General features: G+C 52.7%; 1 protein-coding gene across 1 annotated transcript; it reads left to right on the top strand.

Annotated features, from left to right (window-relative positions):
- Positions 1 to 18: 18 nt before the first annotated feature.
- On the top strand, positions 19 to 5,288 carry ATP6V0E2 (ATPase H+ transporting V0 subunit e2). Its single transcript, XM_087821362.1, has 4 exons — positions 19 to 179; positions 1,674 to 1,721; positions 4,181 to 4,293; positions 4,668 to 5,288. Exons 1-3 carry the CDS (start codon positions 76 to 78, stop codon positions 4,272 to 4,274), a joined length of 246 nt encoding a protein of 81 aa, XP_087677488.1. The 5' UTR covers positions 19 to 75; the 3' UTR covers positions 4,275 to 4,293; positions 4,668 to 5,288.
- The last annotated feature ends 7,764 nt before the right edge of the window (positions 5,289 to 13,052 follow it).

The following is a 13,052-nucleotide window of genomic DNA, read 5'->3' as shown; positions in this document are numbered from 1 at the left end:
CCCCCGCCCGCCCGGACCCGCGCCCGGAGCATCTCCAGCTGCCCCGCACCCGGCCTGGGCCCCCCGCGCCCCGCCATGACGGCGCACTCCTTCGCCCTCCCGGTCATCATCTTCACCACGTTCTGGGGCCTCATCGGCATCGCCGGGCCCTGGTTCGTGCCCAAAGGACCCAACCGCGGGTAAGGGACGCGCGCGGGCCGGGCCTCCCCGCCGACCCCCCCCCCGGGGCGCGCGCACTGGGGGTGCCCGAGGCCGCCCGGCGCCCGCTCCTGCCCGGGTCTGCGCCGCCTCGGGAGATGCCCCGGGGCCGCCCCTCCGGCCGCTCAGGCTGGTGCGGTTCGCTTACGCCGCACCGGCTGTGACCTTGAGCGAATGTCACCCCGCAAGCCTCCCTTTCTGCAAAGGTGAAATGGGGATGATGATGGTGATGATGGTGATGGCGGCCTTTTAAAGAAAAACCTCGCCCGAGGATGTGTTTCCATTGATTTCTAGAGCGAGGAGGGGGGAGAGAGAAACACCCGATAGGTTGCCTCCCATGCGCGCGCCCCTACTGGGAATTGAACCCCAAACCTAAGGGTGTGCCCTGACCGGGAATGGAACGTGCAACCCCTCCGTGTGCAGTGTAGGGAGGGCGCTCCAGCCAACGCAGCCACCAGGCCAGGGCGATGGCTGCCTTGTAAGGCCACTGCCAGGATCACACGAAATAACACATATGAAGGCTCTTAATGGTGCGTGACGGGCATCGTGGCCCGTGGAGGCCCCTGAGCAGATTTCTGTGCCTGCCAGCCCATTCACCAGTTCCTGCGTCACGTTATTGGCAGTTGTCAAGTGCTGTCTCCCCTCGATTGCAAGTCCCTTGACACCCCAGATGGGTTTGTTGGCCACTGTAGACCCCAGTGCCCAGCCCAGGACTGGCCCACCCTGCCTGGTAACGTTGAAAGGACAGATAAGTGCTAATTTCTCAGGCGCACACTTCCAGTGCTTTGGGTCAGAGGTCGTAGGGCCTGGTCTGGATTCGGTTTAGCTCTGGCGGGAGGCCTCCTGGACGCATGGGTGTTGCCTCTGTTCATCAAGATGTGCAGGGCAGAGGACTTACAGCTTCACCTCGTAAACCTTCTTAGCGTCTCAGCTCTCCCGCAAACCTGGGTAAGTTCCTTCTTCTGTCTCACTGAAGTCTCGTCTGCGGCACTGTAGGCTTCTGTCTCCACTCGTCTGAGTGGACACAAGGCAGCCAGTCCCTGTGCTCTTTCTAGCCACTCACTCTGCCTCGGAGACGGTTCACGGTCTCCTTGCTTCTTGCCATCTTCTGGTCTTCTCTTTTCCCTCCCCTTGCCCCATGAATTTGGAATTCCAGAGACCCTTCCACGAGTTGCTGCAAATGCAGCTCTGGGAATGTCTTTTCCCAAGATGACAGCCTTAAGATGGAGACATAGTGGGTGAAGGGCAGGAATAGTAAGGTGACTTGGGTGTAGTCAAATCAGCCTCCCTTAAGGTGACAAGTGTTTTCGTTTCCCGTCTGAGTAGAACTCAGCGTCCTGTGTTCAGCTGACTCGGGGGAAGACCAACGGGAAAGAGGCTGACACCAGGGGCTCTCTCTCCGGCCCTGGCCTGGCCTGCTGAGGGTGCTGGTTCCATCCATGGCCCTGACCCGACGACATTCTCTTCCTTTGCAGGGTGATCATCACCATGCTGGTCGCCACCGCTGTCTGCTGCTATCTCTTGTAAGTACCTGTCTCCCCAGCTCAAAATCATCGAGTGCCCTTCTCCCTTCCTCCCTCCTCCCTCCCCCTGCCCTCCCCTCTGTCCCCATAGTCACAGGTTCAGTTCTTGAGAGGCTGGGTCTGTAAAACACAGGAGAGGAAGCATTTGGAATGGCGAAGAGAGCGACAGGCCGGAAGTCCTGAACTCAGGGTTCTGGTTCTGAATGTGTCACCTGGACAAGCTTTGTAGCGTGTCCACAGGATGCAGCTTTCCTGTGTGAAATGAGTGAATTGGGCCAGCTCAGTGCTTTTCATGCCCACCTGCGACCCACTAAATAACAGCGCTCAAGGTCTGCACTTGGGAATCTGCATTTATAACGCACACTCCTGGGTGGTTGTGGTGCAGCCAGTTAGAGTTCCCAGACGGGCGGTCTCCAAACTTGGAAAAGGGGCCCTGGGGACACAGAAGAGCATTATGAGGGATTTGAGGACCTGAACAGTGGGAAGCAATCAATTTCTAGGTAAACATCTAGATGATCTCTTTCTAAAACTGCCATTCACGGTAGCCCCTCCCCTCCGAAAAGGACACCCCACCCCTCCCCTCCATCCATCCCCAATCCTTCTGTATTTTGTTGCTCCATGTTTATTTTTAAAATTAATTAATATGTCTTTATTGATTTTAGAGAGAGGAAGGGAGAGGGAGAGAGAGATAGAAACCTTAATGATGAGAGAGTCATTGATCGGCTGCCTCCTGCACACCCCCTACTGGGGATTGAGCCCACAACCTGGGCATGTGCCCTGACCGGGAATTGAACCCTGATCTCCTGGATCATAGGTTGATGCTCAACCGCTGAGCCACACTGGCTGGGCTGTTGCTCCATGTTTAAATCACCCTGGCTGCCAAACCGAGGAGTAAGTCCATGTTCTGGTGTGGGGGAGGCCTCTCATGATCGCTCAAGCCCACATGAGGCCTGTATGGCTTCCCATCTTCCTGCGTCTCATACACCATTTTTATCAGTTAAGTTTGGTGTCGTTGAATTTAGAACATTCAAGATAGAACAGGTAACGTGAGGAAATGCTGATTCTTTAAAATGTGTAACAGATTCTTTTGAAAGTAACTGGAGTATTTCTCAGGGCTGCCAAATTTTTCAGATACATAGGTTACTACCCATATTTTTAAAAATTTGCATGATTGATTTCAGATTTGATGCCCATTTTGTAGTTAAAACCTGTTTTACCTAATTAGATCATAAGCGCTTTATTTCTACCAGGCGATTTTAATTTCACTTTATATAATGTTTAATATTTCTACCTCCTATTAAAAAAAATAAAAAAACTTGTTAAAAATAATGATCACTCTCAGATATTAGTTTAAATATGTGAGGACTACAGTGTTCCAGAATTCTCCCTGGACAGAGCATCTCTAAGCCCCTTTCTTGATGCTGTTTCTTGGTCTTTTAGGGCCAGACAGATGTTCTCCTCTCCCCCAGGGAGGGCCTGCGAGGGGCCGGGGTTTGAAGGCTCAGAGGCCAGGATGGAGGGTGCTGACTGGGAACGAGGGGAGACAGAGTAGAGGCGGGATGTGGGTCATTACAAACACCGATCACCATAGGGGAAGGGAACCTGGGCTGCAGAACAGACGCACACAGGCAGAAAGGTGGGCAACTGAAGCAGATGCCAAGCCTAGAAATTATATTTATGAAACATAAACTCCGGGTCATGCTGATGGTAAGCAGGCAGCCCCTTCTGCCAGTGTCCTGGGCGTCAGGCAGGTGACTGGCTGCTGTGGGGATTCAGAGGTGGAAGAGCCGGCTCCTTCCTGCAAAATCAGACGGAGCCCCATGGGTACCATTATCGGGGGAATGCCAAGTTGTGCATCTCCAGGGTCTTTGTGGGGCTGCTTCTGTGGGCAAATGAAGTCACGATGATGGGGCCTGACACCCCTGCCCCACGTGTGCAGCCTGCCACTGGTCCCTGGAGAGCTCACTAGCCCTGCCCCATTCCCAGCAGGCCCGGGAGTGGGGTGTTGTGGCCAGCACCTTTTGGGGTAGTTTCTTCACCTTGCTCCTAAAAGGGGGTGATTCTGACATGCCTCCTATCAGACCAGCCCTGTCCTGCTCCCAGGTGCAGACTGGGGCGCCCACACCAGGAATGTATTGGGGCAGAGCTGGGAGTCGCTGCCAATGTGCCCCAGGAGGCTGTCTTACCTCTTCCCTCCTCCCAGGGTCCAGCCTCAACTCAGGGATTGTAATAAATCTACAGATCATCAAGTCAAACCTAAACCCACACCCACAAACTCCAGCCCAGCCCACCTGCCAGCTGGAGTGCGGAAGGCTCTGTGGGCCCCTCACCCCGTAGCACAGATCCCGGCACCTGTGGCCGGCGGCTGGGTTGGTCATGTGCCCGCAGGCCTCGGAGGAGGCACACCTGGGAGGTCCCATCTGTGTCCGAGCTCACCCTCACTGTGCTGTCCCTGGCAGCTGGCTCATCGCCATCCTGGCCCAGCTGAACCCCCTGTTCGGGCCGCAGCTGAAGAACGAGACCATCTGGTATGTGCGCTTCCTGTGGGAGTGACCACTCGGCCTCAGCGCAGGTATGGGGCTCCGGCAGGGGTGGGGGGCTCCCGTGGGGGTGGGGGAAGAGAGCAGGCAGGGAGGTTTTGAGAGTTCACTGGTTTGGATTCAGATGTTCATTTATCAGTGCTCCCCCCCCAAAAAAATTAGTGCTGAGCCTGAGCACCTGCTCTCTGCCTGCCTGGTGCTGTGCTGGAGACCAGGGTGGATCACAAACCAGGGTCCTCCAGGTGCTTCCCCAGAGGGCGTGGGCTGGGATACAGAATCTGAGCATCGAGGCAGGAACTGGACAGATGAACTGTTGAGCCCAGTGACTGGGGCAGAGGCAGGAGGGGGTGGTGGACAGGGGTCTCCACAGCGAGGAGGTGACCCTTTCATGTGATGTGCTTTTCAGGTGCCCCAGCTCTCTGGATGACCTTGGCTCAACTGTCCCTGAAGACCTCTCTGCCCCCACCCCCACAGCTGTGTCCTGGTCTAGCTGTGCAACCTCCTCCGAGCCTGCCTGGTTTCCAGAGCTCCCCCTTCCCCACCCAGTGGGGCCCACCCTCACTGAACTCCCACAGCCCCTTCCCAAGCAAACCTGGCCGAAAGCTGACAACGCTGGCATCTGCCTTCACCAATGGAGAGCCCAAGAAAGGCCATGTGTCCTGCGGAAAAGGGCCACCAGCCCAGGAAGCTCCAAGCCTGGGGTGGCCGGGAGAGAGGAGAACATAGGTGGGAGGCAGGGGAGCAGTTACCAGCTCCGTCCCTGTCCTGCTATGACCCCAGGAAGCGCCCCTGTCTCCAGGGCCGCCTCACCTGTGAAGTGGAGGGAGGGGCTCCTTCGGGGGTGGCAAAGGCCTTTCTTGGAATTCTTTAACTTTCTTACACATTTAGATGTGAAATTTCTGAAAATATTGAAGCAGTGGGAAAACATTCCCACCAAGAACACCACAGTAACTTGGGTTCAGATTGAAACTTGTCTATTCAGCATACTGTACAGCTATAAAGTCACTTAAATCGGCCTGCTCAGAAAGTTGTACCTCCTCTGAATATCTTGTTCCACTCCCCCTCCCCCCCCATACTTGTACTCCGCTCTAGATAAGCACCCCCTCCCCAGAGGCTCGGAAACAGGCAGCTCCTGCCGGGGGTTGGGTCTCTGCCCCAGTGGGCCTCAGTGAGGCAGATTTCAGAGCTCCCCACAGCAGCCTCTAGGCCACTTGAGCCAGGGAGGGTAAAGAGAGGTGCAGGCACGGTTTGGGTGGCACTGGGCTCCTGAGGCGGGGCTGAGATGGTGAGGGTCGGAGGCCCAGCCACCCTGACTGGCTGAGCAGGCAGCAGGCCAGCGGGTTCCTGGGACCCCTGTACCATGGGCTCACCTCCCAGGAGAGCTGAGGCTGAGGTCTCAGACATTTCCCCTCCGTCCCAGGGCTAACTGGGGGTCCCCTCTCTGCCGCGTTGCTTCCCTGGGGGAAGAAGCCAGTCTCGGGTCTTTATTGACTATTTATTTGATTGGCCCCCCTCCCACTTAGTGGGCGTTGTTTTTGGACCTGCGGTAGAGTGTGAGGCGCCTCACCTGGATTCCTTGCTCTTGGCTTGGCCTGGCGCTCAGAGCTCAGGCCGGGTCTCCCCTTGATATCCCCTCGCCCCCCCCTTTCAAACTCCCCGTCCTCACCCCTGTGGCCCTCCTGGAGTTGGGGTGTTGTGTGTGGGTTGTACAGAAAACCCAGTCATTTCTAGTGACTCATTAGTGGTGGGAAATCACTGTTTGGTGTCAAAGTCCTAGCTGAGGCTGTTTGCTGGTCGCCCCTCCCCTGCCTACCTGACTCCCATGTCCTGGGGTGGGGGCGGGGTGGGGGCAGGAAAGGGGACTGGCAGCTGCTTGGAGCTGCAGCTCTGGGACTGGGACACAACTGCATTTTCCTGGGACCTGAAGGAAAGTGCAGCTGGCCCAGACTCTGCCAGCACCAGGCCTGGCAGGAGGAGGAAGCAGAGGACTTGCTGGTGGAACTTGGAACCACCACTCGCCTGTGCCTGTGACTGCAGAGTGAATGGCTCCCGGGCTGCGCAGTAATGCAGGTCCCCCGCCTTTCTGGAGCATAGCCTGCCTCGTTCCCGAATACCTGAGGGCCCGAATCCGCCCGCTCTGCGCCTGGCTTGGGCGAGGATCCATGTTCTGTGTGGGGCAGGGGGACAGTGAGCAGAAGGAACTGGCACTTAAGGCCCGGGAGGGGCCAGCACAGGAAGTTTGGGGTGGGGAGGTGCATAGAGAAGAACCAGACCGCTGAGGGCCTGACCACGGCCCAGGAGCATAGGTCCATCCAAAGGGCAATCCAAAGCCACAAAAGGGTTTGAAAGTTGGGGAGGGACATGGCCCAGTTTGATTTCTAGAGCCTGGTGACAGGGCCTCAGGTGAGCAGTGGTGAGGACAAGTGGGCAGGTTGCAGGTCTACTTAGGAGCTGAGGGGACCAGCGTGTTGGCTGTGGGAGAAGAGGCTGGGATGGTGGCCCTGGGAGAAGACAAAGGCCGGAGGTAAGCTAAGCCTCCCACGCAGGGTGGCCAGCAGAGGGCAGCACCCGCACGCGGGACGGGAACCTCCCCGGCCAGGGCAGCGTGATGTTCGAGGTCCTGTGGCCTTAGTGGCCTTGGAGCGTGGCTCTTAGCCGGGAGCAGGGACAGTCCTCTGGATGATTCCACAGCCTGGATGGAATTTCCTTCAAAGATACGTAACAGCCACCACGGCTGGTGCTTACTGAGCAGATGCCAGCCTCTGCTCAGGGAAACGGAACGGCAGAGAGCTGGGGTGACTTGCCGTGACGCTCCGATGCCGGGCTCCCAACAGCCCTCGCTGACCCTTCCCACCTCAACACCTGATAGACCTGGCAAGTTCTGACCTGTCACAGGGACACCCAGCAGCCCAGGTTCTCAGTGGGGAGGGGGAGGTACATACAGATGACTGCTGATCACAGGGTCCCCTCCTTAATGAAGCCCCTAAAGCAAGGCCCTTTGCTGAATTGTGGTTGCTTTGGACAGACATAGAACCGTTCTTCAGTAACAATGGGAATGTGAGAAGGGGTGAAATCGGCGGGGGCGGTTATGGTTGCTCCTGGTAATCACGTGAGTGCTGGGAGTTCATAAGCTTGGGGTTTCCAGGAACAAAGTCAGTTGGCAACCACCAGCACAAAAGTGAGGGCAGATGACCAAAGCCTATGCTAACAGCCCATGCTCTGTGTTAGCAAACCTGCGTAAGAATAACTCAGAATAGCCTTGGCCGGCCTGGCTCAGTTGGTTGTCATCCTGTGCACCAAAAGGCCACCGGTTCAATTCCCGGTCAGGGCACATGCCCAGGTTGCGGGTTCCTCCCCCATATGAAATGGGAGGCAGCTGATTGATGTTTCTAGCATCAATGTTTCTCCCCTTCTCTCCCTAAAAGTCAATAAAAGCATATTTTAAACAAAATCATTCACAACAAAGCAAACCCATAGAATGCTGGGACCAGGCTGATTACAACAGAATCTCCCCAAGGATGGAGCAAGAGCCTGAGATTTTTAATAATCGCTCCAGATGGCTATCAGACCTGCACAGGTCCAGGGACCAGAGTTTTGAAATCTGGCAGTGGCATTCCTCAGGGTGGAATATGGTTCATCTTGACTACAATTACCTGGACTGCTTGAAAATGCAGATTCCTGGGGCCTACTCCACACCCTGCTGGATTAGGGTGTCACAATTGGGACTTAAGATTTTGCATTTTAAACAAGTTTCCCAAGGGTTCCCATGCTACTGAAACCCTCCAGGCAGGGTTCCCCAGCGTGGGCACTATCGGCAGTTTGGGCTGGATAATTCTTTGTGGGGGGTGAGGGGCACTGTCCTGTGCTTTGTAGGACATTTAGCAGCACCCTGACCTCTGCCCACCAGATGCCAATAGAGGCCCTCTCCCTGCTCCCAGTTGTGACAACCATATAGGTCTCCAGCCACTTAAAAATGTTCCCTGGGGGGCCAGGTCCCCCCAACACGGGGAACCACTACTCTAGGTTTAACCCTTCAAGTGATTGATAAAAATTTAATTAGTTTATTGACCCAGAGCTGCTGTGAAAGAGGTTGAGAAGCCTTGATGAAAGCTGGTGTCCTGAGTGCCAGGGTGCCCGGTGAGCCTTTCCCAGCAGACCTGGAGCTTCTGACCTGGCCTACGCCCTGGGGAGATGGGAGCACCCAAGCTTTAGGGGATTATTGGGTGTCTGAACGGACTCTAATCCCAGCACCATGTGGTCCATCAATAAACTGGAGGCCAGGTGAAGGAGGGAGCTCTGGCATAACAGCCCAGTAGAACCTTGGGCTCACCCTGTAGGCACTTTCCCTGAAAAGGGGTGCTGGGTATGGTTAAGATGGATATTCTCAGAAACCCACAGAACCCCCACCTCAGCTTCCTAACCTCAGGATCAAGGGACGGCAGGCAGCACAGCTTTTCCTTCCTGCTGAAAGGGCCAGCCTTTCGCCCCCCTGACAAGACCTGGGAAACATTCGGATGATGGTTTTCTTTACCTGCCCATCTGTGGCTCTGCAACAGGGGTGCTGGGCCCCGATGGACCACTGCAGAGGCTGCAACCTTGATTGGCTGCGATACCAGCTGCAACAGCCGTGCTCTTGGCCCACAGAGACTGATGTGACAAATGTGTCTCTTTAGTCTTTCTGCCCAGCCTCCCGGAGCCCTTCACCTTGCCTGAGCGGCTCAGCTCAGCTTCGAGGTTGAGCGTGTGGAATTGAGAATTGGGCTGCCTGGGTTCAAATTCCAGCTCCACTGATTGGTAGGTGAGTGAAAGTTACTTAATCTTTCTGAGTTTTGGTTTTATTGCCGAGTTGGTATAATAATGCCTACCTCATAGAGGTTGCAACTGAGAGAATGGATTAAAGTGCCTGGCTTGTGCATAAACGCCAGCTATTAATCACATTACTTTTGCATATTAACTCTTCAGTTCCACGCCGCATTTTATTCTGCCCGGATCTTGGCTTCCTTTGCCTTTTCTTGTTTCCCAAAATGGGCGCCACATGGATCCAACTTGTTTAAAAAAAAAAAAAAAGTGGCAAGTACCCTGAGAGCTTTGACATGTGCAATAGGACCCGGGAAATAAGTGCCATGAAAAAAATACCTGGGGCCTGTTGATGGATCTGTATTTCTGTTTCGTGTCAAATGTTCTTTTTTGTTTGTTTTTTGTTTTGTTTTGCTGATCCTCACTGGAGGATATTTTTTCCATTGATTTTTAGAGAGAATGGAAGGGAGAGAGGGGAGAGGAAGAGAGGGAGACATCGGTGCGAGAGAGACACATCGATTGGTTGCCTCCCACACATGCCCTGAAGGGGGCCGGGGGCGGGGGATTGAACCTGCGACCCAGGTACGTGCCCTTGACAGAGAATCAAACCTGAGACCCTTTGATGCACGGGCCAGTGCTCTAACCGCTGAACCACACCAGCCAGGGCTCAAATGTTCTTTTTTAAAATATATATATCTTTATTGATTTCAGAGAGAGGAAGGGAGAGGGGGAGAGAAACATCAATGATGAGTCGTCATTGTTTGGCCCCCAGGGTGACCTTTCCTTCCTTAGCCTATAGCTGGTCATGCGGTTTGGGCCCCCTGACCTTTCCTCCCTGGAGATAACATCTAGACCTCAGTTGTATTTCAGCTCCAGGCCCAGGAAAGCAGCAAAACCAGATAAATGACACCAGGGCTGAGCTCAGGACCAGCTGCACTGGATAATGACCCCCTGCCTTGGCGCCAACCAATCAATCAGTGGAGACTTGGGCCCTGAAAGGACACACCTGGAAAGCTGCTGAATAGTCTATTGAGATCTTCCCCTGGGACGTCCCCTAAAATCTCCACCCTTACAGCACTTAGGCTGGGGGACCCAGGGGCACTGTCCGTCCAGGAAGCACGCCTGCACCTTTCCCCTCCCTTCCCCTTCCCTCCAGGTGCATCACCTTTATCTAAACCCATTTCTTCTACGAATTACTTCTACCTCTGTGATTTTCTATAAAAATGCTCTCTAGTTTGAGTCTTGACCCTGAATTCTTTCCTAGCCAACACTCAAGTACTAAGGTTGCTGAACCCAGGTCGGGTCTGACGCCACTGGTCTAACACCTGGTGCCCATGCTCACCACCCACAACAGTTCTAAAGTTCTCAGGGGAAAATACATGCAAGACATTTTTGAAATTGCAGTTTGGGCATAGTTGTACGTTCCTGTGAAATAAAATTCATAAGGTGTAAATGAGTTTACAGTGAAAAGTCTCCTCATTGACCCATCAATAATCCAGCTCCCTCCGGTCGCTGTTCTTGTTCTTGTTTGTCTTTCCGGGGAAGCTCTGTGCATGTCGAAGCAAACACATGAAGGGACCATTTTTCCAAGAAGAGATAACAATCCTTAACGCATAGGTGCGTAACAACAAAGAATCAAAATATGTGAGGCAAAAACTGATAGAAGTACAAAGAGAAATAATTGAGATATTGGAGGCTTCAACATCTATCAGAAATAGAAGCAAACACATACTCATATATATATATATATATATATATATATATAAATCAATGATTATTACATATATATTTTTGGGTTTTAAAAAAATTGATTTGAGAGAGAGAGAGGGAAACATCAGTTTTATTTTTCCACTTGTTTACGTATACATTGGTTGTGTGGGAGGCAGTTAGACAGGAGCAGAGCAAGGACAATGGACCAGGTACAGAAGGTCACCGGGGTGGAAAGTCCCACGTGTCTAGCAATGGACAATTGTAGGGTGGGACCTCGGCCTCAGGGTGATCTTTCCTCCCCTAGCAGGTTTGGACCCCCTGACCTTTCCTCCTTCAAGATAACATCTAGGCCTCAGTTGTATTTCAGCTCCAGGCCCAGAAAAACAACAAAACCGGACACAACTGACCTCAGGACCAGCTGTATTGAATGATGCCCCCCTCCCGCCCCCGCCCCAACCAATCAATCACTGGAGACCACAACCCTGAAAGGACACAGCTGGAAGCTGCTGAATATTATGAGATTTCCCCTGTGACCTCCCCTAAAATCTCCACCCTTAAAAACCTTAGGACTGAGGACCCTGTGCGCTCTCCTTCCTGGGAGCACACCCATGCCTTTCCCTCCCCTCTCCCCCCCAGGAATGTTACCATTGGCTTCCTCACTCCCAAGCTCCAAGGGTCCTTCCTTTGCCTCTGTAACTTGTTTCTTAAGCCCATTTCTTCTAGGAATTACTTCTACCCCTGTGATTTACCAAATAAATGTTCTCTTATAGTTTGGGTCTTGGTTCTGAATTCTTTCCTAGCCAGAACCCAAGTACCAAGGTCGCTGAACCCAGGTCCGGTCTGACCCCACAGGTCTAACACCCAGTGCCGTTCCCACCATCTACAACAATTGCTTCTTGTATGTGCCCTGACTGGAGGTTGAACCCACAACCTTGGCGTATCGGGACGATGCTCTAACCAACTGAGTTACCTGGCCAGGGCTTATTACATATATTTATGTTTTTTGTTTTTGTTTTTTGTTTTGTTTTTTTTTTTAGAGAAAATGGAAGGGAGGGGAGGGAGGGAGAGAGAAACATCAACCGACTCCAGGAATTGAAACTGAGAGATCTTTCGGTATATGACACAACATGCCAACCAACTGAGCCACATCAGCCAGGGCAAGTTCTTTCCTTTCTTAAACACTTAAACGTGCACTGTTCTCAGTTCGTATTAGTACACTAAGTTTCTTGTTGTCCCACAGCTCCCTTAAGCTGTCCTCCTATTTTTAAATTGGTTTTTTTAGTTCTGATTTTTTTCTATCCTGTCTTCTAATTTGTTGATCTGATCCTCAGCTTCCCTAATCTGCTGTTTACTCCTTCCAATGTATTTTTTATTTCTACTATATCATTCTTAATTTCCTTCATAGTTTCCATTTCTTTTCTCATGCTATTGAGCACCCTTATGATCAGTATTCTGAACTCTATTATCTGAAAGGTTGCTTATCTCCATTTCATTTAGCTTTTTCTGGAGAATTCTTTTGTTCTTTCATTTGGAGCTTGTTTTTTGTCTCCCCATTTTGTCTGCCTGTTTGAATTTGTTTCTATATATTAGGTAGATCTGCTAGGATTCCCAGTCTTTTGGACAGTCTCTGGTACAGGCCAATGTCAGACACTGTTTGTGACTGGCCTTGAGTCCCCATTAAAAAGTCTTTATTGACTTTAGAGAGAGGGAGAGGGAGAAGAGTTGAAACATCAGTGATGAGTCGTCATTGATCGGCTGCCTCCTGCATGCCTCCAACTGGAGATGGAGCCCGCAACCCCGGCATATGCCCTGACCGGGAAGTGAACCATGATCTCCTGGATCCTAGGTCGATGCTCAACTGCTGAGCCACACCCAGCTGGGCTTGAGTCCCCATTTGAAGCTTTCTGCACTGCACAGCTTGTGGCTCCCTCAGCTGGGCCTGGTTGTGTTTGGAAGGGATCAAGATTCGCACCATGGTCTGATTTTCTATATTTTAGTTGTAATTCCAGTTTGGTCCTGGGAGCGTGTCAGTGTAGCCTCCACTCAATCTGCCACCACTTTGGAATCCCCTAAATTTATTTTTTAAAAATGTATTCATAGCCCGGTGGAGTGTGGCTCAGCTGTTGAGCATCGACCTAGGACCTAGGAGATCGGGGTTCAATACCCAGTCAGGGCACATGCCCGGGTTGTGGGCTGCAGCCTATCAATGAATCTCTCATCACTGATGTTTCTATCTCTCTCTCCCTCTCCCTTCCTCTCTCTGAAATCAATAAAGATATATTTT

This window comes from Miniopterus natalensis, chromosome 10, assembly GCF_054644295.1.
Source record: "Miniopterus natalensis isolate mMinNat1 chromosome 10, mMinNat1.hap1, whole genome shotgun sequence".
Classification (NCBI taxonomy): Eukaryota; Metazoa; Chordata; class Mammalia; order Chiroptera; family Miniopteridae; genus Miniopterus; species Miniopterus natalensis.
Note: the sequence above shows the minus strand (reverse complement) of the source record. Positions and strands in the feature narration are given on the sequence as shown.

Coding starts and splice junctions, on each gene's coding strand:
- ATP6V0E2 (XM_087821362.1), top strand. CDS start 76: ATGACGGCGCACTCCTTCGCCCTCCCGGTCATCATCTTCACCACGTTC. Junction 180..1,673: donor CCCAAAGGACCCAACCGCGG/GTAAGGGACGCG, acceptor CTTCCTTTGCAG/GGTGATCATCACCATGCTGG. Junction 1,722..4,180: donor GCTGTCTGCTGCTATCTCTT/GTAAGTACCTGT, acceptor TGTCCCTGGCAG/CTGGCTCATCGCCATCCTGG.